The sequence below is a fragment of the Squalius cephalus genome, assembly GCF_949319135.1.
Source record: "Squalius cephalus genome assembly, chromosome: 16".
Classification (NCBI taxonomy): Eukaryota; Metazoa; Chordata; class Actinopteri; order Cypriniformes; family Leuciscidae; genus Squalius; species Squalius cephalus.
Window position 1 is genome coordinate 11,069,274 of NC_137137.1, and position 27,943 is coordinate 11,097,216.

At 37.1% G+C, this 27,943-nt stretch overlaps 2 protein-coding genes across 9 annotated transcripts in view; one reads left to right on the forward strand and one right to left on the reverse strand.

The window, feature by feature from the left end:
* fcho1 (FCH and mu domain containing endocytic adaptor 1) overlaps nucleotides 1-23,235 on the forward strand; it is a 43,318-nt gene extending 20,083 nt beyond the window's left edge. The window contains exons 3-27 of the mRNA XM_079896080.1: nucleotides 2,622-2,713; nucleotides 5,072-5,146; nucleotides 5,771-5,912; nucleotides 7,117-7,269; nucleotides 7,671-7,775; nucleotides 8,900-8,998; nucleotides 9,167-9,263; nucleotides 9,619-9,736; nucleotides 9,933-9,957; nucleotides 11,146-11,206; nucleotides 11,891-12,075; nucleotides 12,757-12,781; nucleotides 12,876-12,932; nucleotides 13,762-13,813; nucleotides 14,620-14,738; nucleotides 15,072-16,034; nucleotides 17,086-17,192; nucleotides 18,784-18,898; nucleotides 19,208-19,319; nucleotides 19,430-19,585; nucleotides 19,676-19,808; nucleotides 20,695-20,891; nucleotides 21,064-21,128; nucleotides 22,025-22,192; nucleotides 22,799-23,235. Coding sequence (XP_079752206.1) covers nucleotides 2,622-2,713; nucleotides 5,072-5,146; nucleotides 5,771-5,912; nucleotides 7,117-7,269; nucleotides 7,671-7,775; nucleotides 8,900-8,998; nucleotides 9,167-9,263; nucleotides 9,619-9,736; nucleotides 9,933-9,957; nucleotides 11,146-11,206; nucleotides 11,891-12,075; nucleotides 12,757-12,781; nucleotides 12,876-12,932; nucleotides 13,762-13,813; nucleotides 14,620-14,738; nucleotides 15,072-16,034; nucleotides 17,086-17,192; nucleotides 18,784-18,898; nucleotides 19,208-19,319; nucleotides 19,430-19,585; nucleotides 19,676-19,808; nucleotides 20,695-20,891; nucleotides 21,064-21,128; nucleotides 22,025-22,192; nucleotides 22,799-22,827 — 3,450 coding nt within the window. The 3' untranslated portion in view covers nucleotides 22,828-23,235. The remainder of the gene's footprint in view (nucleotides 1-2,621; nucleotides 2,714-5,071; nucleotides 5,147-5,770; nucleotides 5,913-7,116; nucleotides 7,270-7,670; nucleotides 7,776-8,899; nucleotides 8,999-9,166; nucleotides 9,264-9,618; nucleotides 9,737-9,932; nucleotides 9,958-11,145; nucleotides 11,207-11,890; nucleotides 12,076-12,756; nucleotides 12,782-12,875; nucleotides 12,933-13,761; nucleotides 13,814-14,619; nucleotides 14,739-15,071; nucleotides 16,035-17,085; nucleotides 17,193-18,783; nucleotides 18,899-19,207; nucleotides 19,320-19,429; nucleotides 19,586-19,675; nucleotides 19,809-20,694; nucleotides 20,892-21,063; nucleotides 21,129-22,024; nucleotides 22,193-22,798) is intronic.
* A 329-nt stretch (nucleotides 23,236-23,564) lies between these two features.
* rfx2 (regulatory factor X, 2 (influences HLA class II expression)) overlaps nucleotides 23,565-27,943 on the reverse strand; it is a 45,711-nt gene continuing 41,332 nt past the window's right edge. For all 8 annotated transcript variants that reach the window (XM_079896091.1, XM_079896090.1, XM_079896087.1 and 5 more), the window contains 3 exons: nucleotides 26,477-26,630; nucleotides 25,571-25,613; nucleotides 23,565-25,466 (listed from right to left, as the gene is read on the reverse strand). In XM_079896091.1, coding sequence (XP_079752217.1) covers nucleotides 25,342-25,466; nucleotides 25,571-25,613; nucleotides 26,477-26,630 — 322 coding nt within the window. In that variant the 3' untranslated portion in view covers nucleotides 23,565-25,341. The remainder of the gene's footprint in view (nucleotides 25,467-25,570; nucleotides 25,614-26,476; nucleotides 26,631-27,943) is intronic.

The window sequence follows — 27,943 nt, forward strand, 5'->3', positions numbered from 1 at the left end:
AAGTGAGAGAAAGAGGCAGAATAGAGTGAGAGAAGGAAAGACGGCTTTAGAAGGGGTGCTGTTGTACCTGTGCTGTGTGGGCAGAGCAGAGAGAATCATGGGAGATCAGCTTTCCAAAGGGGTCAGGTTTCAACAAGCATACTGGCTACACAACAAACATCAGCTGTTGTTTTTCATTTCGTTCTAACATTGAAATTACATGTTGGTTGCAACTGGTCCATTTGGTCCAACTGTTGTTTTGTGACCAGGGTTCTTTAAACAGCACTATACTGTGAACAAGTACAGCATAAAAAGACTGAAACTGAACACCAGAAGGGTCCATGGGTAACTGATACCTAGTCTGGATTTGACTATAGTGCCACAGGAACATAAAGCATAAAGTGATCCCCACTTTTTCAGGAACCCTTTTTTTTTCATATAGGGATTTTAAATAATTTTTCAATAAAACCTTAAACTTAACTAACCACAACATTTGATTCAAAGCAAAAGTATGAGATTGATTTATTTGGTTCAGTTCTCTTTTGGCACTTCACCTCACTATAGAATTGTAGCAGCTCTCTGATTGGCCCAAATCTATTTGGATAACCTCTACTTTTCCTTGTGGGACACAAAAGCTTGACCTCTGACCTGCTTTTTTGTATGATCTGCAGTTTTTTTTATCTGAATATTTACGGCTAATTTCACCTCAGAACATAACAAATCTGCTCTTTAGAAACACAAAGTGTAAAATAGACCTCAAAACAATTACGTTTTTGTTCAATGTCACAAATGTCTAGAATTCAAATATACCAGATTCAAATTCAAACTATAAATAAAATATTCCCGGATAAATCAATTTTGTTAAATGTCAAACTAAAATGTAAATTTACAAAAGTCTAATTCATTTTCTAGTCTCGTAAATAACAGCTGTTGACTTGTTGCTCATGAGTTTTTTACTTTCTTAATGAGATTCAGTTTAGACTTAAAGCCCCCCTGTGGTGAAAATCAAGCTTTTAATGTAGTTTATATGTCTATGTGATGTTTTTAATATGCTTTAAGACAAACCATGTGCAAATTCATAAGTCAACACCACTGCTGAGTATTTTCTCCATAAAACTGCAGTGAACCAAAGACAGTCTCAAAAACGCGGTTTGAAATCGCTGGTGTTTCTGACGTCACAAACTACCTTGTAACGTGTGATCGTCAACGAGTGGATCTCTGAGCTGGTGCGAGTGAGTGGAGGCGGGGTCATTTGCATATTCATAGAACCTCATATACTAAATGAGGCAAGGGTGTAGAGTTACATTCAAGCTATTTTAAGGCAAAAACATTTGAATATGTAATTTTGATGATCAAAGATGAGATAAAAGAGCTAAAATTATTGACTACTGGAGGATTTTAAGTAAGTGACTTAAGAGAGGAGAGAAATGTCTTTATCTGTAATACTCGTACTTGACATCAACAAAATTGTTCCCCTTAAAATTTGTATAGAATTCATATTGTGCAACACTTTTGCAGTAGATTGCTGGAATCAAGTTTAGTTGGCCCTGTCCAGTTTCTATCTTTGAACAGTGGGAATTTTGTCAATCCTTCTTATACCTGGGAAGTTCTTTCTGTGGTTTGGAGATATTTATGGCCACTGACTTCTCTGGTTCTGTCATTTCTTTCTCTCTCTCTCCTTTGTTGACATTTTTCTGTTTGCTAAAAGAAAGGGGGCTATTTTTATACTTGCTAACTTTGACCGCAGGATGTGCTGTTACTTTGTTCCAAAGGTTATCATCTGAGGATCTCCCCTACTGGGCCTTAGCCTTTGAGGGAAGTCTGGGAGAAGTGTTGTGCTCCTTGCTCACGTTGCATGTTTTGCACACACTGCTGTCCTATTCTTTTGTTGTTGTCTTTTCACTACACCAGACATCCCACCCTACAGAAACTCATTTCCGGAAGTTAGCGCGCTATATTGTATTATATTATTTGTATGATTCTTTTTTTTAATCAAGTATGATAAAAGTATTATTTCCTTAAAAAGATGTATTTCTGTAAATGACTGTCGAGATTTTCAGTTGTGTATTTCACAACCAGAGGGATGAGGGTTTGGCAGGTTATTCTCCGAATGGAATTTTTCCACACCAGTGGACAATAAAAGAAAAACGCTTGGTTTGTTTTTGTTTGTCTTTGATTTGATTCAGTGTCTTTTATGCCAAAAACAAAACAAAAAATACTGAGTCAGACTGTCATTCTTACATTGCAGTTCCTAAAATAGAGGTAACATGTACAGTGACATGAGTAACATAAGAGTAATATGGTTTAACTTTTATTTACTTTTCATTGCATTTTTCAATTGGAAAAAAAGTCAATTTTGGAACCTGTCCAGTCAGCAGATTTTTATTTGTTCCTTCTCTTGGTTTATTGTAGTTCTCTCTGACTCTGATCTCTTATGTGTTCTGAAAATGATGAGAAGTTTGTAGAAATACTGACATTCTGTACTGCACATATTCTGTGCCTGCTGTGGCCAATGGCTCACAATCGACACCCCAGCCTTCCAAATTCCTCTTTCTATTTTTATTTTGACACATTTTAATGATGATTGATTTTGCACACACTACATGAATGTGCCTTATGCTGGTGTTTTTGTTTGTTCACAGGGAGAGAAGAATGCAGGCTTTGACGTTCTCTACCACAACATGAAGCATGGACAGATCGCCACCAAAGAGTTGGCTGAGTTTGTGCGCGAGAGGTGAGGTGTTGTTTTGGGAGGAGTTGTCATGGTGATTGGAAGGAGGGGGTGATATGGTGTAACTGGTACTGACAGGAATGTGGCATGGAATTTGTTTTCTACTCCTCACTTCTTGTGTTTGTAACTCAGCTGTAGCTGTTGTATTTTTGATAAGTTACATCAAAGTGGAATGTTCATGTTATAATATTTTGATAATGTCTTACGTTATGCTGTATTATACTGTACGTTGTTACTGTCGTATGTGATTTTATTGTATCTTAGAAAGTAATGTTACACTCTTACGTTAAATTACATTACATCTTATTTAATGTGACATGACATGCTGGGGTGCATGACATGTATTATCTGATCATATTAAGGTATGTTACGTTATTCTGCGTTTTGTTAAAAGAGATGCTTTGTCTTATTTGATCTTATGTGATGTTAGATTACATTTTTCGACTTTATTTTGTGTTAGTGTTTTTTTTTTGTCTTATTGTATATTGTTACATTACATTGTTACATTAATGTGTTTTATCTTATTTGATTTATTGTATCTTACATATTGTTACATTACCTTATGTTGTTACATCACATTATTGTAATGTTTTGTCTTATATGATGTTACATGATGTTTTCTGTGTAATGTTTTGTCTTATCATACAGTATTATTATTTTTTTATGTTATGCTAGATTACATTACTGGAATGTTTTCTTATTTGATATTTTCTCATCTTATATAATATTACATTATGCTACATAATATTATGTTGGGCTGTTTTGTCTTATTATTATTTAATGTTACATTAAGTTATGCTACTCTAATATTTTGTCTTATTAGTAATAACAGCAAATTATGCATAATTACAAGCAACAAACCTTAAACCAAACCCTAACCCTAATTATATAGTAAGTACATGTTGTTAATGAATATTACTCAGTACTTAAAATGTAAAAAAATACTGTAACAAGGGTACCTTAAAATAAAGTGTAGCCTAATGTTACATTACAGTAACAACGCAACATAGCGTAGCATAATGTAATGCTATGACTGATATCATTTTTGCCCAGTTTCACAGACAAGGTTTAAGCCTAGGCCCAGACTAATATTCATGTTTGAGCTGTTTGACATAATCTTAAAATATGTAAGTGCCATTGTTTTGTCTCGAGATGCACACCAGTAATGTTTTTTAAGGCACATTTAAAAAAGCTTCTTAAATGTCCTGATTGAACTAAGGCCTAATCCTGGCTTAATCTAAGCCCTGTCTGTGAAACCGGGCCTGTATGTTATCTTTTTTCATATGACATATTATCTTTTGCTTTTTTGCTCGAATTACTCTCTCTGTTCCATTACTGGCTTTCTCCACACCACAGTGCTGTCTTTCAGCACACAACACCGGAGTGTCAAAACACACTAACCGGAGAGGAGCAGAGCAGTCAACAAAGTGCTCACTGTCCACCCATACACGTCCACAAATGCAAGGCAGTGCAGAAAGTCAGAAATGCTTTGTGTATATGCAGTGGATGAAACAGATGAAGAAAGATCATTTCACCCTTCCACTGACAGCATATGTGGGACGTGTGAGCATTTCTTTTGGTCTGTAGTAGACACTTGAGTTGGAGCTAATTGCAATAATTAAAATGAAAACTCCATAATGACTCTCTCATTCTTCAGAGAGAACAGAGACTATTTAGAGCTCCGCCAAGCCCACTGCCAACTTTCATAGTCTCTTCTATCCGTTATAATAGAGTTGGATGCAGGCACCCTCCGTCATGGACTAGAGGATTAAATTGTATTTTTTTGTGTGTGTGTTAGAAATCTGTCCAGGAAAGCCCTGGAGGAGAGTGCTGAGAAACTGAAAGAGACAAATGCGTCCCTGATAAAAGCATAGCTTGTGCAATAAATTACATAAATCAATTTTCCAAAAGGCCATTTTGTATCCACTCAGGACATTGTGCCTCAAAGTGTCTCTGTTCCTTGAAGAATCTGACTTGACCGTCCCTACAGAAAGCAAAATTTCACTTATAAGAATCAAGTAAGATGATAAGGCCAACAATATAGCCCGGCGCACTGGCATAATAATGACAACATCCTTTTTCCCAACAAAAAAGCTTGGCTTATCGAGAAAGCAGATCACACAGTGGTTGATAAGAAATATTTGGTGTTTTCAGCTGTGGCTGTGGCTACTATGAACTATGTTTTTTTCACTCTTGCATCTTGCATCAGTTTTTGTCCTGATGTGTACCATTGCGAATATAAACACTTAGCACCCAGCACTGAAGAATTGTTTGTGAACTTTGAAGCATTAATGTTGGTAAAGTATTTTTGCAAAGCGATTACCTGCTGACACTTTGTGTGTATTTGTGTTTGCATTTAAGGGCAGCCATTGAGGAGACTTACTCGAAATCCATGAGCAAACTCGCCAAGATTGCTAGCAATGGAAGCCCTCTTGGGTGAGTGGTTTCATTGCTGTTATTATGAGAGTATTATGTGTTGAAAATCACCATTATCTTTGGATTTATGTCACCTGGAGATGAACAAAACATTGAAAAGATTTCTCTTGAAAAGAGTCCTGCTGCTGGCTTACAGATACTTATCAGCAGGGAGATTCAAGTGAATTGCTTGCAAGTATTTTTATTTTGTGCATGAGTACATGTGGCTGTGTGTAATTGGACGAAAAGTCATTGCTATGGTTAGCTCTTTCCTCTGCTTTCTTCACCTCACTTCCTGTCTGCACAAGCATGTGCTAGAGTAGTTGTCAAAACAATCACGCAGTGCTCTAACAATGTAAAAACTGACTTTGCAAAGGTGCAAAGTTGGCATAGAGTCAAATTCGTAAAGATTTACGAGCATAAATACAAAGCTAATAGAAATCTAAACTTTTTATTTGGCCATGCAGTTTTTATATACATTTTTTTCCTATGAACTTTATGTTTGAAAAGAGGTAGACTTACAAAGACATGGAAATCTGTTGTTTTTCTAATAATGCTGTGCTGTAAAAAAAAAAAAAAAAAAAAACTTGAGCGGCTTATGCACTTCCTTTCATTAGCATCTAACCACCTGCTTCAATTTTCCAGCACGTTTGCCCCCATGTGGGACGTGTTTCGTGTGTCCTCGGACAAAGTGGCCCTCTGCCACCTGGAGCTCATGAGGAAGATGAATGACCTCATCCGTGACATCAGCAAGTACAGTGAGGAGCAGGTCAAAATTCACCGCAAGGTAAATGTTTTTTAAATGGATAGAATCTTTGCACATGCCTTTGATAAATAACTGGCTATGTACCCACAATTGTTCATCGCTGTTTTGTTTTTCATTAAGTGTCCACCACAATGTTTCCGATCCCCTGCAGTACTTCAGTCTGATGTGAACGAGTGCATTGAGTGCATTGACTAATGTTGTGCTTAAAATCTTGATTGTAAGGTACAACGGGGTTAAACTCGCACAAGGGAAAAAGTGCCTTTGATTTGATTTTCCTCTAAACCGAACCAAAAACTTGCCGCAGCACTTTACAAAACATCTGCTTTTCAAGATGCACGTGGACATTTGTCTGATCGTGGGCAGCAGCACAAAGTTGATTCTGCTGTAATTTGATCTAATATTTGGTGTTTTAACATTTTGTAAATTTAAGTAGCAAACGAGAATCGCTAAAATTATTTAGAGGTCTTATTAAGGATTTTCAATTTTGTTCAAGCTAATTAAATAACGGAAGAATATGTAAAAGTATGGTATTTGGGGGTAGGGTAAAAGGCACCGAAAGGCACAAGAATTAAAATTATAATAAACAGTCTGCTGACTTTTCCATTTGTTGACATGACATGGTTAGATTCAGATGGTAAGTTGGGTGTGTCAGCCATATTTATAATGAAACCATCATATTTATAAATATGATATCAATCATATCATATAATAAAATATAATGTATTGTTACTACTGTAAATCTATATTTAATTATTATGGGATCTCCTTAAATGCTTTCAGAATCTTTACTTTTAGAAATATTTTTTTGTTTCTGTATTTTTTAAATATATTTTTATATTAACAAATTGTATAATTAAAGTATATTTATTGGAATTATTAAACTGAATTATTTTATTGATCAAAATAAACAGAAAATAGTACACACTTTGCTAAAGTGGTTGTTTTGAACAAGTATGAACTTTTTGGCTAAAGTATTTGCATAAATAATGTGTGTAGGGTAAAAGGCTCACCTTGCCACCTCATACGTTTGTACGATTTTTCAACAAAATAAACCACTTTTATGATTTATTTTCACACAAAATATGTTGCTCCATCAATGTTTAATCCAATTTTCTTTTCTTTTTTTGCAATCAAACACTGTGGGAGAAGTCAAAAGCACATTCTTCTTAAGGTGTGCATTTAGCCCTGTTGTACCCTATATTTAACTATGTTGTGTCTTGTGTAGACGAAAGAGGAAGTGATTGGTACTCTGGAGTCAGTGCAGTCTCTTCAGGTGCAGAACGCCCACCTGCAGAAGGCCAGAGAAGGCTACCACAGCAAGTGTGTAGAGCTGGAGAGACTACGCAAAGAGGGAGTGCCTCAGAAAGAGCTGGAAAAGGTGCTTGTGTCTGAAAAAAGTTCAAATTTAAGTTATTCACAGATTTGTTGGACTTGAGAACCGGGTCAGTTTGATTTATGAAGCAGTTTTGTGAACCATGTCAACTGATTCATTGAAAAAACACAATTTGTTAACGAAGCTGCCATTACTACTTTTGGCAGATGTCAAGATTTTCTCAGAATAATGACTTAAACTTTGAATTGAAGTTTAAAAGCATGAAAAAAAGCGAGCAGCTGCACAATTCTTCATGATTCTTGTGTTCCACTGAAGAACGAAAGTCTATGAGTTGAAGTTTGGAATGACATGGCTGCAGCTTGTTAATTTTTTGGTTGAACTAATCCTTTAAGCTGGTAGCCTTCTTGCAATATATTTTTTTCATCTGCCTCTTTCTCTTTTCTCAGGCTGAGCTGAAATCGAAAAAGGCAGCTGAGTCGTTTACAGGGTCTATAGAGAAGTTTAACCGTGCTGGAGGAGACTTTGAACAGAAAATGAGTGAATCAGCACAGGTTGGTGATTTGACAGTTGAGGGGTTTTTCCCATCCCTGCTGAGCGCATTTGTCGCATGTGTGAAACTTCATTAAAGCAGATAATAAGCTAGGTTAGCTCGCAAGTTATCATAATCAAGACCTTCGGAGCAATTTCAATGAGCTCAATAAAGCCATGTGAAGTTACCATGACTACGAGTGCCATTAAAGCAGTCTGTTTGACAAAATGATTACATGCCTACAGTCTATTTCTGCCTGGTGTTGACCTGCATGCATGAATAATTTGAGAGCGAAGGATGAATCTGTAAAATGCAAGAGAAGTCCTGACCTCACTCTGAGAGCACTGGAGTCATGGGATCCCCTGAATTAGGGCATCAACAATAATCTTAAAATTATAGAGGCTGACCACGTTAAATGCTAGGGCCGGTTCTGTTACTCAAGCAAAATCTAAACATTTCCAAAAAAAGGATCAAATATTGAAGCAAGACCTTGAGAAGATTTATATAATTAATATATGACGGTAATGACAAAAAGTAGGCAGTGAAGATTATAATTATTTTCTAAAATATATTTATGTTTTATAACTGAACTTTCATTAAGAAACATAATTTTCAGTTTTTCTTTCAATTTTGTTAGGTTGTTTGTTAACGGCTTTAAAGCAGTAAGGAAATTGTGCTATATTGTGAAGATTCACAATACTACTGTTTGGGGTTAATATGATTTTTTTATTCTTTTATTCAGCTTGGAAGAATTAAATTGATCAAACAAGAAAGATTTTTTACATTGTTATCAAACTTTTCTATTTCATAAATTCTGTTATTTTGTGCTTTCTATTCATCCAATCCTGATAAAAATGTTTCATGGTTTCCACAAAAATGATTAAGAACAACCATTTACAATATTGATAATAATAAGAAATGTTTCTTGATCACCAAATCAGCATATCAGAATGATTTATGAAAGATCATGTGACACTGAAGACTGGCTCAGAAATAAAGTACATTTTAAAGTATATTAAAGTAGAAAACAGTTATTTCATTTTTTTATATTGAATCACAATTTTACTATTCTACTGTATTTTTCATCAAATATGAACGTTTTAAAAACTTGACCGACTCTTTACATTTATCCTTCCACATCTGCAGAAATTTCAGGACATTGAGGAGGCTCATTTACGGCAGATGAAACTACTGATCAAAGCGTATTCACACTCCATTGAAGACACACACGTACAGGTTGGGCAGGTATGGCTCGCGTTCACTCTTGAGATTTTACCTTCTCCTATATTCTGTTTGATTTCTAATATAGTGCTGAAAACTGTTCAGAAGAATAGGCTCTGAGGCTCAGAGTTGTTCTAGTCAGCATAGTCTCGATTAGCTGTGCTTGATTAAATCTTGTTCTATCACCTTTAGGTCCATGAGGAATTCAAGCAGAACGTGGAGAACATTGGTATTGAGAACCTCATTCAGAAGTTTACAGAGCAGAAGGGAACAGGAAAGGAGAGACCTGGTGAGTCACAGACGTATAAAACACTTTTCGGTTACATCTATCATTCCAGAAAAACTTTCTGGTTTCTCAGACATAGATAAAGGCTGGCCAAAGATATAAATGGATTTTCAGTATGCTCTAGGACCAGGCTGAATTTATGTGTAAAAACTCGCCCCAGAAGAAATGAGAAATGTCTAATAAAATATTCAGCACATTTGATTGATTGACTTTTATATTGCATTTCTGTTTTACTGGATAATAATGCATTGAAAATCATTCTTCTGCAAATTTTAGATTTTGCCATATAGTGACTTTCAAAATGTAATGCTGTGCTCCAAACTTTCGTTAAATGCTGTGTTGTATGTGTGTGGATAAGGTCCAGTAGGGTTTGAGGAGTATCTGTCCTCCCTGGTATCTGAGAACAGTAAAAAGAGTCGGGCTAAAGCCTTCAGGATCCCTGGCTTAGGAAAGAGAGACAAGGAACCCGATTCAACGTGAGTCATGCATTCATGTGAAACACAATACATTTAAATGTTATAGATCAAGGCTGGAACCACCATAGACTTTCAGAGTAACACCCACAATAATTCACAACAGCGGTTGATCAAAATGAGTTTTTCAGTGACCAATTCTTCTAGATTGTTATATACTGAATAACGAATAACTTTTCATACCTCTTTTGTCCTCTAGGGATTCAGCTGTGGCAGATGCTCTTGTGAGTTCTCATAACACACACACACACACACACACACACACACAAACACACGTTTGTTTCACAATATTAGTGAGGACATCACATTGCATAGACTTCCATTGATTTTATATTACGTTACCGTTAACTCAACCATACCCGTAAACCTACCCATTACAGAAACATTAGATTTAAATAAAAGCATGTTTATGGTCTATTTATAAGTCCTTTCAACTAGTGAGGACCAGAAAATGCTGTCATAATATTTCACTATATAAGTGAGGACATTTGACCATCACAAGTATAGCAAAACCTGTGTACACACACACACACACATACACGCACACACTATTGATTTTACACTCACAGAACAGGTTCAGGTTACTAGTCATGTATTATCAGCTGTTCTTGGTTAAACTTCTGCAACTCTTCTTAGAGCATCTGAAAAAGTCTCATCTCAAACAGTTGTTAGTTTATTAATACGCATACACAGACCATAGATGTTGTATTAGTGAGGACCTCTCAAAGACTGATAGACTTCAAACTCATAACTCATAACCTTCTGAGTCTTTTTGAATCATTCATTAGGAGAACTTAAATAATAATTTGTTAGTGAATCAAAGTACACTGCTTATGATGTATATGTTTTATTATGCACTATGAAGAAACTAATCACAAGAGTCATTTGTTGGTGAATCTGACTTACTATACATCATTCTGCTGTATGATTGATTTAGTCAGATTTAGCTAACTTCTAAGGACATATAAACCCTTCTCCACAAACACACACAGACATACTGTCCACTGTTTGGAAAACTGAAGACTCTTTTTCTACACAGACCTCAGTGTGTATGAGAGAGTGACGTGTCTGGCATGGTCTGGTTACCTCATTAAGCTATATTTAACCTTGTCAATAATACTGAGGGTGTTTAATGAATGTCTGATAGCCCACTGACTGCCAGAGATCCTACATAAACACACACTTGTTACAGGCTGTTATGTAAGACTTCAGCTTTAGTCAGACTCTCTTAAAACATTAGTGCTGTTTTAATGTGAGCCATGGCAACAGCATTTGTATGTTTATGAGGGAAAGACAGACCACATGCACGCTACAGACCTGCAAAGATTCATCACTCTGTCAGCTGATGTCCTGTGCCTTTAAATGTTGTTTCTTATTGTGAGCTTGTGCTGTCTGTTTGTGCTTGTGTGTAGAACTCACCTCTCGAAGTGGACGACGAGGGCTTTGTCATACGTGCAGACGTCAACCAGAATGATATCCTTCAGAGTAAACCATCAGGCATGGATGCAGTGAGAGTGTACAGTGTGCGTGTGCAGAAGTGTGTATGTGTGTTTACATACAGTGGAGTCCATAAGTTTGAGACCACTAAAAATGCTTCAATTCAGTTTAATACATTTATACTATCTGCTGTTGACATGAAGAAATTGACTTGAATTTGAAGATGTCTTAGTATTCAGTTTGTTGCTCTTTTGTTCTAAATGAAGAAGCACTCAATCTGCATTAACTTCACAAGTTGTAAAACATGATAACGATTGAAAAAAATTATCAAAAGAGCAACTTGTTTACTTTTTAATGACCTATAAAAAGTGCAGAATCTTAAATATCTTTCATTAATTTTGTCATAACATTTATTTGATTTTGAATCCCTTATTTTCAATATGGCTTCAGACTTTTGGACCATAATGAGGGTCTGGTGTTACTCTTAGATTCCTGAGAAGTTAAGTTCATTGTGAGGGGTGTTTAAGGATACGAAACTCAGTAGTGTCCCTAAATAGGTTGTTCATTTGTGCAGTTTATTTATTCAGCTGTGTTTGTACATTTGCACTCATGTCTATTTGTGTCCGTGTGTGTTTTCTGGTCCCTCTTTGTACCTGTGTGTGAGTACATGTGTATCCTGTATGGTGTCTGGATTTGCTCCTTAACAGCATTGCTCTCTACGTTGTTCTGCTGAGGAGAAGGAGGGAAATTTTTACTCAAGCGACTCGGATTTCGATGATGAAGAACCCAAAAAATTTCACATCCAGATCCGACCGGTTGCCAGCAGTAACCGTAGCAACTCAGCAGCCAATGAACTGGAGCTGAAGGCCACAGTGGGGGCGTTGACCCTGCCCCCTAACAGAGCGGTAAGAGATGGGGGTATTTAATCTTTGATAGCTGAAATGAGACTGATGATAGACTTTTATAGAGAGTCATTATACTTAAACCTGTGTGTGTGTACATATTTACAAACTTTTTGTTAGATGCGATAAATCTATCTATCTATCTGTATATATGTGTGTGTGTGTGTAAGTGTGTTTTATATTATATATATTTTTTTACATATACTATATAAAAGATATATAAAGCTGTTTATTCTACAAGTTGAGATCAAAAGACTAGCTGAATAATACTCACATTGTCTTGGTAATCTCCCCTGTTATCTGACATTTTAGTTTCTCAATAACTTAATCATAGGTGACAAATACACTCACAAAACATATGATGTATTTTTCACTCAAAAATGGCAAACTAAACTGCTTTAACCTGATTGGCTGGCTTTATACAACTTCTGTTAGTCAGGGTGCACAAGATTTTACTAGTTTGCCAGTCATGTCTATAAAATGATCTAAAATTAGCTCAGAAAACCTACACATAAACACACGTTAAAGCAAAATGATGCATCAAAAATGGCAAGAGAGGAAAGTCCAGTGTGTCATATTATTTGTTTAGGAAAATAAATGAGACAGCAAATCATGAAAAATATGGAGCAAAACATTGACTAAATAGTAGTAATGACACTTTATGTCATTCATCCCATCCTGTAGGTGTCAGTAAAGAAGCAGCTCTCAAGTAAGTTCACTTATATTGCTCTTTATATCTCAGACAATATTGTGTATGTATGTTAGTGTGGATATTTCTCACGTGTCCTCTTCCTCTGTTACAGGGAACTCCAGTTCAGCAGGTCGATCTGAAGGGGAAGGGGAAAGTGTTCCCCAGAGAGGTCGGTCACACTTCTCAGACGTCAACTTCTGTGCTCTTACAGCCAGAGTTATGATCATTCATTTTTCATTGCTCATGCAGTGTTCCTGTGACTGTTCCTGTGATTTCAGCCAGCCATCTCAAATGGCCACAATGACACAGACATGTCCCACCTCCTGTGTCTACATTAATAGATGTCGTTATCTCACAAACAGCTCAATCTGACACCTTAATCACAGCAATCTGCAATCCAGCTGACCTTGGGGTCAGCGTCATGCATCATAACAGCACTGTCATTATTGTCTTATATTGACCGACTGATCTCTGGTCAGCTGAATTGCTGTAATTACTGCCTCAGAATAAGCTCTATTTTTGTATCGTGGGTTTTGACAATAATAGCTGGAAACAATTTGGTGTGTGGTTTGAAGAAAAAAGTTTAAGGCTGTCTTCCTCCCAGGCTGGCTATTACTCAAACGTATTTGCAGAGATTAGTCATGTAGAGGAATGGTACTATTTTGATAGTACGTGAACTTTATGATTAAAATTTGTTATATTTATTACTCAGTAATTGTGCTGTACATTACGTTTTATGGGTGTGGTGCGGTGTAATGGGTAAAGATTTAGGCTGGTTACTAAAACTTGAACCTAAAAGGGATGATCCATAAACAATCACCAATGTAACTCTGAGAAAAGCACTTAACCTAATATTTTTCCAGGGAGACTCCTTATAATATGTGGACTGTAAGTCACTTTGGATGAAAGCATCTTCTAAATGACCCCTTACTTAACTTGTTTATTTTATTATTATACTGTTATATTGTCCAATAAAGTAATGTTTTGTTGTTGTACAGAGGGAGAACAGGAGAGTCTGCGTAGATCCACATCCAGCCCAGATCACAGCAGGTACAGAGAGATTTCCCATACAGCATAATTACTGAATGCTTTAATATGCAAAAATGCAGATTTAATGGTGAAAGATGTAATTTTCGTGGCATTTAATGCAGAAATGCTAAATGCTGAATAAGAATGTGTGCCCCAAACTCATACCATAGGTTGAGCAAGAAGAGGACAAACTGAACGAAAAGGCAGTTTATTAAATAAATAAAAAAGAAATGTTAAATTGAATTGATTAAATTGATTTATTTAAATTATAGAAATATAGATTTGAATATTGTAAGATTTTTTTATTTATATTATTTTGATTATATACAGTGTTCAAAATTTTGGGGTTGGTACATTTTTGAAAGAAGATTCATATGCTCACCAAGACTGCATTTTATTTGGCAGTAAATTTATTGTACAGTAAAAACAGTAATATTGTGATTGTGAACAGTAATTTATTCATGTGAAATTTCTGCATCATTACTCCAGTCTTCAGGCACATGATTCTTCAGAAATCATTCTAATATGCTGATTTGCTGCTCAAGAATTTATTTATTATTAATATAATTTATTCATCATCAATGTTGAAAACTTTTGTTCTGCTTAATGTATTTGTGGAAACAGTGGTAACTTTTTTTTCAGGATTCTTAGAAAGTTCAAAGAAACAGCATTTATTTGAAATGGAAATCTTTTGTAACATCAAATCTATACTGTCACATTTGAACAATTTAATGCATTCTTTCTCAATAAAAGTATTAATTTCCCAAACTTGATATTATTTCAATCATTCATTTAAAGATTCTTTTTTCCCCCTCTCATCTCTTCAGGTTGAGTTCCACAGCATCTGGTCCGGACGCCCTGTTTGGACCTCCTCTGGAGTCGGCCTTTAAATCCCACAGCTTTACTGGCAGAGAGCAGCTCCAGAACGCCTTTGCTGCATCTAAATGTAAATCTCCAGCAGCACACACACCACCCCCGGCCTCATCACTGTGATAGATGAGAATCGACTGGATGAGCTATTCTCTTACAGTGTTTTAAAATAACGGAGAATTAAAAGCTTTAAACTAGCCTAATGTGTGCCAAAGTGTGCGTTACAATATTCTAAGAATTAATTGACTCGCTTTAGCAGAACTGCTTGTGTAGGCATTAAAGCATCAATTATTCAATTATGGACAAAAGTGGAATGTGAATTATGTTTCTGCAGTCAGTCTTTTCCTTATCCTATCTGTTAAGAAATTTCCTTTCTGATCAGTAATAGACTTTTCTTCATGTTTGACAGATGCCGCATTCTCTTCGGATTCGTCCTCTCCTGAGAATGTGGAGGATTCTGGACTGGATTCGCCTTCCCATCAGCCCCTTGGAGTGTCCCCTGAACCCAACGTTTGGGCAGCCTGGCCGTCTAATCAAACTCAATCTAAAGACTCTGTAAACCTGAGCCGATCCTCTGACCCATTCCTGGCCGCATTCCGCGACCCCTCGCCCGGTCGGTCTCCTCTCCCACAGGACGACCCCACCAATGCCTGGCCTTCCAATCTACGTTCTCCACGTGCCCCACCAAACGTCGAGCCCACCACCTTCAGCTTCCCGGCCTTCTCCCACAGCCTGGCGTCTTCAGAACTGGAGCCCTGTGTGTGGAGCTGTAAACACATCCCTCCTGAAGACCCCTTCCTGGCTGTGTTTGAACGCTCCGCCCCCAAAGACAACCTGCCTCCACCTGATGCCTGGGTCCCGACTCCCCCTCGGCCCACCAGGGATAGCAGGGCTGTGGAAACCCGCACCGATCCCTTTTCCGTCTCTCTGAATGACACTAAAACCCTCCCTCCCCCATCCTCCTCCCGCAAGGAGCGAGACAGGAAAAGAGATCGTAGCGTCCCGCCTCCAGAGTCTCCGGATGATCCTTTCGCTATTACTATGATAGGGAGTCCAACGCACCAATCGGCGCTGGCGGCGCAGGCAGCTGCACAAAGCAGAGCTGGTAGTAATAGGCCGACACCCAGTCCTAACTCCGCCCCCAATTCTCAGCCAAAGAAAGAGCTGGTGCATTGGAACTCGCTGCATAACCCCTTTAGTGAGGGCACTACGAATAACACTGTCACGCAAGAGTCGACCAGAAAACAGAGATCATTTAACGACGAGCCTCGCAGGAACGGACCGCCGCTCACACGGCATTCTGGGCCGCAGGAGGACCTTTGCTTCTCTACAGACAAGGACCAGAACTTCCTGGATATTAACACACAACCAGGTATTGCAGATTAGTGAATGTCTGATATGGTGTTTTAATGGCCGATTCTGATACTGATATTTAGAGAGCAAAGTGGATGATAAAATGGGAATATGCAATGGCCCCAAGAAGTGTATAAACAATTAACCCTCATTTAAAGCACAAGCACACTTTTCAAGTAAAACATTTCTCAAAAAGAAGCTTTTTAGGTTTAAAATTATAAAACAATAAATGTATTGCTCAAAATAGAGACAAAAACCCTTTCTGGTTGTCAGACATTGGGGAAACACATTCATAGTTAATATGATGAACTACACCTGTGGTTACTCTGTGAGAACACATAGATAATTGCAAAATATCTAAGCAATGTGAAGTTAGTTCTGCAGCATTTGATTGCAGATGCCACTTAATTTGATATTTTATAACAAAATATTTGATATCTAATACAATAATATTCAGTCACTTACAGTAAGTGTCTTTTTTTAATTTTTTGGATCCATTGTATAATACAATTTAATGATAACAAAAAGTTTAATTTACGCTTATGTTCAAAAGTTTGGGGTTGGCTAAGGTTTTTTAAGTCTCTTATGCACACAAAGGCTGCATTTATTTAAACAAAAATACAGAAATGTTGTGAAATAATGTTGTTTATTCCAGAGCATCATTACTCCAGTCTTCAGTGTCACATGATCCTTCAAAAATCATTCTATGCTGATTTGGTGCTCAAGAAACATAAAGAATCTGAGAATCCGATTAATGAAAGAATCATTCAGAGTGGTTAAATAAGTTGTTTCAGACTCAGAAAAACACTTATTCATGAATCAAACATTCCTGCAATACATCTCATTAACTAGGCGAATGACAAGATTTTCAGTGAATTTTCTGTATGTTCCGGGAACAAAGCTTTCGGATGGTTTTAAGAAGACAAGTCGTATGGACCACTTTTGAGATTGAAAAGTGTGGCAGGGTGTTATTCAAAATTCCAAAACCGTTTCAGAATTCCAAAGCTCCATGGAATAAAGTCATGAGGGTGAGTAAATAATGACAGAATTTCCATTTTTTTCTCTTTCAGTCTCCCAGCATGGTTTCAGGCAGGACAGCACTGAACGTCTGGCATTGGCTCCCCCTCGGTCGGTTCGGTCCAAGCGTTCCTCAGGCAGACTCAGTGGCTGTGAGCGGGTAAATGTTCCACAGACCTCATTACACCATCTATCCAACCAGCACACTTAAGCTTTTTTAAAACCATATAAACAAATCCCTTAATAGGGCTCTGCTGCAGCCTCTTTCGTTTTTCTCTTGTTTTATGAGATGTGGTTTCTCTCATGTGGTTCTTCAAATTGCTCCCTTGACTTTAGCTCTTAATTAACACCACTACTGAGATTCCACTTCAAGCTTTTAATTGCTTTATTCTGGGAGGTAACAAATAATATTACAGGACATAGAAACAAGCCTCTGGTAATTTGTTCAGCCCAAAAACACTCTTTTCAATCCACATACAGTAAGGGGAGAAAATAAATGGGGAGTTGACAGATAGCATGGACATAAACTTTTTTCAACATCGATATTTTAGTTTAAAATAACGGAAAACGTATATTTTTAGTCTGGTCTTTGTCTTTTTTTCACTATTTTGAATAATTTGTATGCTTATTTATTTAGCTTTTTTTATCTGTTCACTTAAGTCCTGCGGTGTGAAAAATGGATTTAAAAAATAAAAAATAAAATTAAAAAATGTATATACATATGCAAAATGCAAAAGCCTCTAAGTGCCATCTGAAATTTTCTTCTAGAATGATCATTTTTATCAAGCTCGTATATTTAAGTTCAGTAATTTCACTTAAATGACAATTAATAGGTAATTTTCATTGCCATTTAAGTGAATTTACTGAACTTAAATATACAAGCTTGATAAAAATTATCATTCTAGAAGAAAATTTCAGATGGCACTTAGAGGCTTTTGCATCTGAACTCTTCATATATATATATATATATATTCCATGTAGTCTCCTAATTAAAAAGGTTAGTTCACCAAAAAATGGAAATTCTGTCGTCATTTACTCACACTCCTCCATATGAATTTAGCGGTTTAGTCCAAATTTTCTGAAGAGACTTCACATATAAACATTGATCAGCGAACATAAACAGAAGCTCAACCGAACCTGCTTGACACCAGAACAAACCTCTAGCTGAAGCTCAAACGAGCTGCGTAACACGAGAACGAACCTCATTGGTTCTCGCACATCAAGTGAACATGCTTGAGCTTCCGTTTACCACAACTGATGTGTGAGTTGATGAATGTTTATATGTGAATGAATGCCCAAGTTCAATCTGTTCATCATATAAAGTGATCGTGTCTCTTCTGAAAATGTTGACTAAACCACTCAATTCATATGGATTAGTTTTACAATCTCTTCATGAACATTTTGAAGCGTCAAAGTGTCAGTTGCGTGGCTGTCAATGGAGAGACAGAAATCTCTCAGATTTCAATAAAATATCTGTATTTGTGTTCTGAAGATGAACAAAAGTCTTTGGAACAACATGAGGCTTTGTAAATGATGACAGAATTCAAATTTTTGGGTGAACTATCCCTTTAATATGAGCTCATAAAAGTGGCATGTACTGTATAATTATGAAAAAAAATATAACAATAAAAATGATAAAATATTTTAAATGTTTAAAAAATATATTTTAATTTATTTTAATTATTAATTTACTATAAATTATAATAATGATATATAATTATAAAATAAGACTTTTCTGTGGTGTGTCTCAGTCTAGGTCTCTGTGCTCGTCTCCGCTGCCTGAGCCCAGTCCTCCCCTCACCTCCTCATCCTCCTCCAGCCCCAGTGAATGGGGGATGCAGAACCGCGTCCCCAGCCCAGCCCGAGGTGACCCGAGGCACACTCCTATTTCCCTAAACACTCACATTATCACAAAACTTAATCATATATTACTCTGAGAGACAACCTCAAGAGCTTTACTGTAATTTCATTATGCTAATCTAATGTAGACAAATGCACATTAACGCTGGGGACAGTCAGGAAATGTCCTCATGGCTGATTTTGTCCCCATCACAGCATCTCCCAAATCTTATTTTGTATTCAACTGCTGATCCATTTATTTATCCATCCTCCGACAAAATCCAGGGACCGACTATGGCAGATGAAGTTATCAAGTTATGTAATGTGACCCTGCAGGTTTGTCGCGAGGACCCAGTCCCATATCTCTGAGTACCCAGGAGTCTTGGCCTGTAGCCACAGCCATCACGGAATACATCAACGCCTACTTCAAAGGAGGAGAACACAACCGGTCCGTCTGAGGTTCTTTCCCTCCATCTGGAGGACAATGTCTTTTATCACTTTGTAGCTCCAACTGAAAGTGATTTGCTGTCCAACCGATTGTGTGTGTTTGGGTTTCAGCTGTCTGGTTAAGATCACCGGCGACCTCACTATGTCGTTTCCTGCCGGCATCATCCGCATTTTCACTGCCAACCCCAACGCACCAGTTTTAAGCTTCCGATTGGTGAACATCTCTCGAGTGGACCACTTCTTACCCAACCAGAAGTTACTCTATAGGTATGATGCCACACACACACACACACAACTGGCTTGTTCTGGGTTTAATACAAGCTCTGTGGACAGCATCTGTGGTCTTTGTACCTGCAGCGACCCGTCACAGAGTGACCCGGACACCAAGGATTTCTGGTTCAACATGCCGGCCTTAACGCTCCACCTGCAGAGAGAGGCGGAGCTTAACCCTCAGGCCTCCTATTACAATGTGGCTCTGCTAAAATACCAGGTCAGTCATCACAAACCTAATGAGTGCTTGAAACCTAAAGGAATATTCCACATTCAGTTCAAGTTAAGCTCAGCATCAACATTTGTGTTGTAATTCATCAATGTTTTAAACACCTTTACAGCTCAAATAATATAAAAGTTTTAACTGAAGAATTCATGTACACGACTGTTCAAAAGTTTGAAGAAATTAATACTTTTATTCAGCAAAGATGCATTAAATTCATCAAAAGTGACAAAGACTTTTACATTATTACAAAAAACTCAAATAAATGCTGTTCTTTTGAACTTTCTATTCATCAAAGAATTAAGCAGCAACAGTTTTCAAAATGTTTAATTTTTTTTATTGCGCAATAGCATATTATAATATTTTTTGTAGGATCATGTGACTTTGAAGACTGGAGTAATGATGCTGAAAATTCAGCTTTACCATCACAGAAATAAATTACGTTTTAAAATATATTAAAATAGAAAATAGTTGTTTTAAATGTTTTTAATATTCTACAAAATTATGGTTTTTACTGTATTTTTAATCAAATAAATACAGTCTGGGTGAGGATAAGAGACTTCTTTCAAAAACAATAAATCATTTTACCAATCCCAAAGTGTAAAACTGTTATAGTGTAAGTGCGTTTATAAAATGATAAGCTTCACATTTCCGCTAAGGCCCTATTAACTTTCATACATTTTTACTTCCATAAATGAATCTTGATTTGAACCTTTTTTATGTTAATCAACATTATTACATCAACAAACTTATGCTTAACTTGCATTGAACCCGGAATATTCCTTTAAAGGTTAACATCTTTGAAAATGTTTATAATCTATCATAAAACTATTTGAAATGTTAATGCGAGTGTTTTTTTTATTTTGATTGAACTCTCTCGTAGGCGTCATCTCAGGATCCGGGTCGTGCTCCCCTCCTGTTGTCCGCCGAGTGTCAGCGCAGTGGCACAGTGACCCGTGTGTCTCTGGATTACCACTGCTGCCCCGCAACCGCCCCCTCCACCCAGCTGACCACTGTACAAGTGCTGCTGCCCCTCGATCACACGGCCACAGACCTGCAGTGCCAGCCGCCCGCATCCTGGTGAGAACTGGAGGCACATTTATAACAACATATTGGGAGTTTTCGAGAAAAGAACATTGAGGTTTGGGTGGTTGCTTATAGAGATGGAAAGAAAAGAGAAAATGAAGTGAATATGTGATGAGAGAAGTGATAGATGAAGAGAACTGTGTTACTGACTTGTTCTGTTTCACAGGAGTGCAGAGGAAAGACGACTCCTATGGAAATTGCCCAACCTCTCCCCGACAAATCACAGCAAAGGTCACTGCTGCCACCTGTTCATCCTCTCCTTTCTTTTTCTGTCACTCATTCATGATTCATGTTTAACTCTTTCCGCGCCAGCATTAAAAAAAAAAAAAAGTTCCCAGCCATTGCCAGCTTTTGTGATCATTTAGTAATTTGTCGTTTTAGTTAACAAAAACAATAAAAAAGACTTCAGAAGCCATATATTGTATGTGTTTGTGACGAACAGACCTAAATTTAAGTCCTCACTCACTCACAAATTAAACAATTAATGATTTTTGATTCTTGTTTGACATCATGAAGTCTAACCTGTACCACATTTGATTTAATGTCAGCGTACTGGGTTATAATTTTAGAGTTTTGATCTACAAACTGGTCACTGTTCTGGCATCATATGGAATACAGGGATTATTTAAAATTCTCCTTTGAAATAACGTTTATGTGAGTGAAAGGTTCTAAAATGAAAACGTCATTTTTTAAACAACAGAATAAATATCAGTCGTAAAATGGAAGAACTAAAGAATATCTAACGAATATTGATTTCCTTGAAGAAAAAAACTGCACTATATATAGTTTAGCGCTGGTACATCTTAGCGGAGTTTAAAGTGCTGCACTGACACAAGATGTTTTCACTGGAAGTGGGCAGAAGAGCGAGAGGCCACGAAACAAACTTCTGAATACATAAGATCAGAGGGAGACCGACAGAGCATCAAGGGAGGGTTGTGAACATTTTGGAAGCAACTGCATGTTTATTCAAATATGGGCACCATTAGGATATTTTAAGATGATCTTTTATTTCTAAAGGCTCTTGCACATATCTTAACAAGGTCTGTGATGTAAACCTAAGAGCAGCTGATGACTCTCTCTCTCTCTGTGTGTGTGTGTGTGTGTGTGTGTGTGTTTATGGGTCTCAGGGTCTGGCACATTGTGCGCCAGTTGGCAGTGCCTGGAGGTTCCCCGCGGGCCTCCCCCGAGCCTGGCTGTGCAGTTTGTGGGATCCGGGGCTTCTCTGTCAGGCATTAACGTGGAGCTGGTGGGCAGCCGGTACCGCATGTCCCTGGTGAAGAAGAGGTTTGCCACAGGTGGGAGCCAGACCTACTTTATGTCCCTCATAAGCAGCTCCCTTCAGTTCATAATTGTTTATTTAGTAGGATATATTGTTGCCAGGTGGTTGCTGATTGTTTTGGGTGGTCTCTAGGGGGATGCTTATGAAGTCTCTATGATATTCTAGCAGTTCATAGATGCTCAGGTCCCTCCTGCACTCTTAAGTTTAGATTTTTTGACCAATTGCTTGGCACCATAACACACCTCTCCTCCACAAGCTGAGCATTTCCATAATAGGTATTTATGGTGAAATCTACTTGCATAACTTGTTTATCATTAACCCCAGCAACACCATGGTCATAGTTACCTTGAATGCAGTGTTGCTTTAAAGAAAGGCGTCTGCCGAATGCATGATGTTCACCTAAATATAACCATCACCACTTTTTGCAAAACTTGAACAGTCCCTTGTGCTTTTTAATATAAAGTATAATATTCAAGGTATAATCTCTGAAAACCATTGTGCTTCTTAAGTGAGATTAATTGGTGCTTGGATATTAATGAATAGTTTTTGCAGTGTTTTCTTGAAACAGATGATGCATTCATTGTCATATGTAGTAATAATGTTCATCTGTATCATTTTACAGGAAAATATATGGCCGGCTGTTCTTTGTGAGAGGTGATGGTGCCGCTCCGGTACCACCGAGGCACAACGTTTGCACTTTTTAAACCTACCTGGGCTGGTGGAACTGTCCATGTGCTAAAGGCCTAAACAGAAGAGATCACACTGTATATAGAATGTGATGTGTAGGAAATAGATAATACCCATGATGCATTGCTTTAGAATAAGTATGCACTGGGATTAGGGACCACAACCAGCCTCTACTCTTTTATCTGTATAGAATTGTTTGTTCAGTGTGCAAACCACACATTTATTTAAAGATTGAAGAACTGGATGTACATTTCCTTTCATTTTTAGTGCAAATTTGTGAATGAGTAAGTATGAATATGTATAATGGATATAAAAAGTCTGACATTTATTGAAAAAATGGTCTCATGTTGTGTATTCAAGAAAGGTTTACTTAAAGATAAAAATAAAATAGAAAAATCACACAAATAGACTTGTTTTTTTACTTTAAAGGGTTAGGATTCATGTCGTTCCAAACCCGTAAGACTTTTGTTTATCTTTGGAACACAAATGAAGATATCTTTAATGAAATCTGAACAATTTCTGTCCCTCCAATTGCAGTCCACGCAACTACCAAAAATTCATACATAGATCGTAAAACTAATCCATATGAATTGAGGGGTTTAGTCAAAATTTTCTGAAGAGACTCGATCGCTTTATATGATGAACAGACTGAATTTAGGAACTATCCCATTACAAAGCAAGCAGTCAGTCTGAGACAAAAGTGGTTTACACAAATTTATTACACTTTTTACCAGTACAAAATACAGTCGAACTAAGCAGTTGAGGCTAAATAAAGATATTTTAAAGACACAAAAATAAGGTATCAATATAGTAGTGAGAAGAATTGCAGCTACCTCCATAAAAATAATCCTTAGCCAGAAGCTTTAAAACAGCATTAAAAAAAAAATCTTTCCCAAAAGCACACAACAGGCAAAGAACCATGACAGGCGTTAAAGTACAGAGCCTGACACTCACAACCAACCACAGTGAGAAAACATCCGCCAATCACTTCTCAGAAACAAACACAAAACGGCTAGTAGAAATAAAGTTTATCTTTGTAAATAGCAGAGAGGGACATGTAGGGTGCCCGTTACGGGCCGCTACCAGGCACCGGTAAAGATCCCAAACGGGTTCAGCACAACATCTTCAAAAACAAATGATGTATCCTGAAAACGATAGATCTCCTGAAAATGTTTCCAGCTTTACTTCAGCTAAGTGGGCACGTTGTTTTTATTAAAAGCGTGAAAACTAAAACATCAGATGTACAGCACCAGGTAATGAGGCATATTTGCAAGAATCTGCATATTCTGTTACTAGACGTGTCTATTTTTTGGGTTTTCTACGTCTTCTAGAAAAGGCTTTCTGAGATGTGGCGTTTCATAGAAATTTTTAGCTATTACGTAGCGTTTACGTTTTTTTGCTATTACATATACACAATATCTACTTAAATATGTTATTCAAAAAAAAAAAAATTGAATCTTAATAAAAAAAAAAATGATAATAAAAATAACACAGAACTAGTCATAACCTGGTGAGTGCAGACTCACTTCCAGTTACTTCAGAAGGCCTTGTGTACAGATGCACGCTCACGCACAGGTACGTCCAATATATCGACAAATCACCGAGGCTCTTTTTAACCACTGCAAACAACTAAGAACTCATCAAATAACTACAAAACTAGACCAAAAAGTTTCACAAACCATATTTGATGGAAACTGCTTTGCTTGGGTTCAGGAGCAGAGCGGTAACCATCAACACAGTAGGCGTATGTACATCCTGAAGCTTTCGAACGAGAATGGGGTGCTTTCAGGGCAACCGATCGGAGCAAACAGTCGAATAATCTCTTATAGTGATTTTTATAAAACGTATTAAAAAGTTAGAAATTAACTCATTAGAACTAAAAACTGTTGAGGTATAGACTAGGCATCTCATATGGCCAGGGGTTCATCTAAAAAACGTCTGGAATGGAGCGTTCTCCATCCATTTCGTCATGGAAAGGCTTTTGCATGTGCAGCAGGTTTGGGTGGACGCTGCGATGCAGCTTTGGGGTCAGCAGGTTGCATCTACGCCTGAGGAACCGCGAGGAAACGGCCGAGGCAGAAAGTCTAAAAATGTGACCATCTTTAAAAGGTGCTTTAGACACATCTGAGGTTCTGAGACGATACATTCATTCTGCGGTTAGAGGCACGGCCGAGGAAACGACAGAACGAGAGAAGGTCAAAGAGAAAGAGAGAGACAGTTCTGCTCTAGTGTTTCTTTTCTCATCTAAGGCACTGAAAGAAGACTATGGCACATGAAAAAAAACACATCACAAAACCAGCACGTTCTTGTTTCACAGTCGGAGAAAACCTAAAGGCGAGAGAGAGAGAGACACACACACTGACCCTAAACAGACCTCCGTACCCTCAAGATAAAGAAAAAGCTCACGGCTGAGTGTTAGTTTGGCCACCGGCAGCCGTAAGAATGTGGTCTGGGGTGAGCCTGACGCCCCAGGGGCTCTTAGATCTCCTGCAGGGAGTGACTGCTCTCGATTCTCTCTCTCTTCACCGCCGGCTCGCTCATACTCCTCTCGCTCATCCTCGACATGTCTCCATCGCTGGCCATATCGTCTGAGAATGAGGCATCTGGGAGAGGGAAAAGAGAAGGATGTTGGAATACAGAGCAGAGGAACTTTCGAAATGAGAAAAAAGAAACTTTCTTTTTTTGGGTTGGCATCAAAATCCATTACCTTTCTCCATGAGTGATGGCATCATTGAACTGAGGTCACTGAACTGAAAACGTAAAAAAAAAAAAAAAAAAATTGTGATGGATTTGCATATTGTATTACATTTTAAAACCTATAAATAACATTGATCTAAACAAAATTAAAATAATGTTAAACCAATTCAATATTTATTATGTGAAAAGTATTTGCTTGAACAAATTGTTTATATTTAGTCATTTCCATCACAAACAAATGTACAATTTACCAAATGTTAGTGTAATAACCAGTGAGACAAAAGTATAAGATAAATATGAGCAGAATATTTGTATGAATTATTTAAATAATAATGAATTATATCTCTCTACATATTTATTATATTAATATAATTATTATTAATATTGATGTGTAGACAGACAGAATTATATCAGTAGTAGTATTTGTGAATGTACAGACAGAATTATGCAGTCAATAAAATTATTAATATGAATTTGTAGACAGATAGATAGATAGATAGATAGATAGATAGATAGATAGATAGATTTATTATAAATATGTAATTCTGTGCATTTACTATAAAATCAAATGCTAGCTAGGAAATTAGCCTTAGAAAAACAAAGAATTCAACCACTCAAAAAATGTAAAATGTCACTTCCACCACAGAATACTATTAAACACAATACATCGTTTGAATTGTGATGGAATGGAGGTTTCAGAAAAATAACAATACTCTGATGGCGCGCATATATGCTCTTGGGCATTGTTATTTAAATAAACTACTGCAGGCGTGAAAAGTGTGTATTCAGGGAGTTTATTTTCTTAGTGGACAGGGCCAAAAGAAACGCCTGCATGTGCTCAACGCTTAATACAAGCGGTTGGATTAATGCACGAAGGTCTGAAATATGAAACTACGGAGCAGCCAGATCTCCTCACCTCCCCCATGACAGCGATGGGCGTCTCTCCGGTTGCATGGGCGACACGGTGTTCCACCAAATAGAACATGTATTCATCATAGAGCAGACGGATGAGGTGGAAGGAGCCAAAGCTTGCGGCCGAGCGCAGAGTCAGATCTCTGATCACCATGGAGCTGTAACCAGGGCAACAGAGAGTTTCATTACAAACTACCACAACAAAACCACAACACCCGCCACAGATTAAAGCGCTGCTTTCGATCTGCCCTCTTCAGAAGATCAGTTGTTGTGAAGCTGTGTGTCTGTTAAGAGGCCTGATGAAATGGAAGTCGGACCTGCAAACTCACAAGCGGTGATAAAGGTGACGTTTACGAAGTCATTTGTTGTAGGGGGGGTCCCTCCCACGAGACAATTTTTATGATTTTAACATGTAAATGAAGCATTCTGGTGCATTCTGACAAGAAACATTTTGCTTCAAGTAAAAAAAAAATTAATAAAAAAATAAATAATTTATTGACGCAATTTGATTCAATATTGATTAAGTTGGGGCCTATCAGGTACAGTACATAGTACAAAAATATCTCTCAACTAATGCTGTAAACCATAAGGAACCCCAGTTGATACGTCATTCTAATATTAAAGATTAAAAATTATTTTTTTACTTTTTACTTTTTTATATTTGTAGACTGCTTATATTTAAATCACACATAAGGAAGGTTTTATAATAACGTTATAATACATTTTGAATGACATTTATGTTTCTACTGTGCATTATCTGATAATATGCATTATCTTTCATGTCAAATTCTTACATTTGATCATATTCAGTTTTAATAATAAGGGCTGTTATCAATCCAATTAAATAAGTTACACTGCAAAATTACAACTGTAATAAATAACTGTATGAGACTGATGTTTAAACAAATGGAAAAAAAAAAAGAAAAAATCAAATCAATGATACTTTTAAACATGAAACTAAACTAGTGACCGTCTTAATAAATGAATCATTGAGTTCTTCATTAAACGATTCGTTCAAAATGCTGAATCATTCAATCACAAAACACCGTGCTGAGTATTGCTTTTCTTTTGTAACTATTTTCGTCATTGAAATAGAACAAAAACAGTCAATATTGCATCTAAATTTTAAGTGACTACGTATTACCTAGGCTACTTGTTTATTCCATTATTCAATGTAACATTTGCAAAAGTGATAATGTTGAGTAGAACAGCTCCCTTAGTCGTGTTATGTTACTTAACTCTATCATATATTATAGATATTCTGTGAACGCTGAGGTGCTACAGCGCTCTGTCACATCACAGAGCGCAGATAAAGATCGTGACAGCTCGAGAGACGTCTATGGTCTCACTCCAGTCTATATGAAATTAGCCAATTTCCAATTTTTATTGTATACGCACTTTCACTCATCGGATCTACACGATTCAAATAAATGACATATTTTGTTTCAAAACGGCGAATATCACCGAAAAG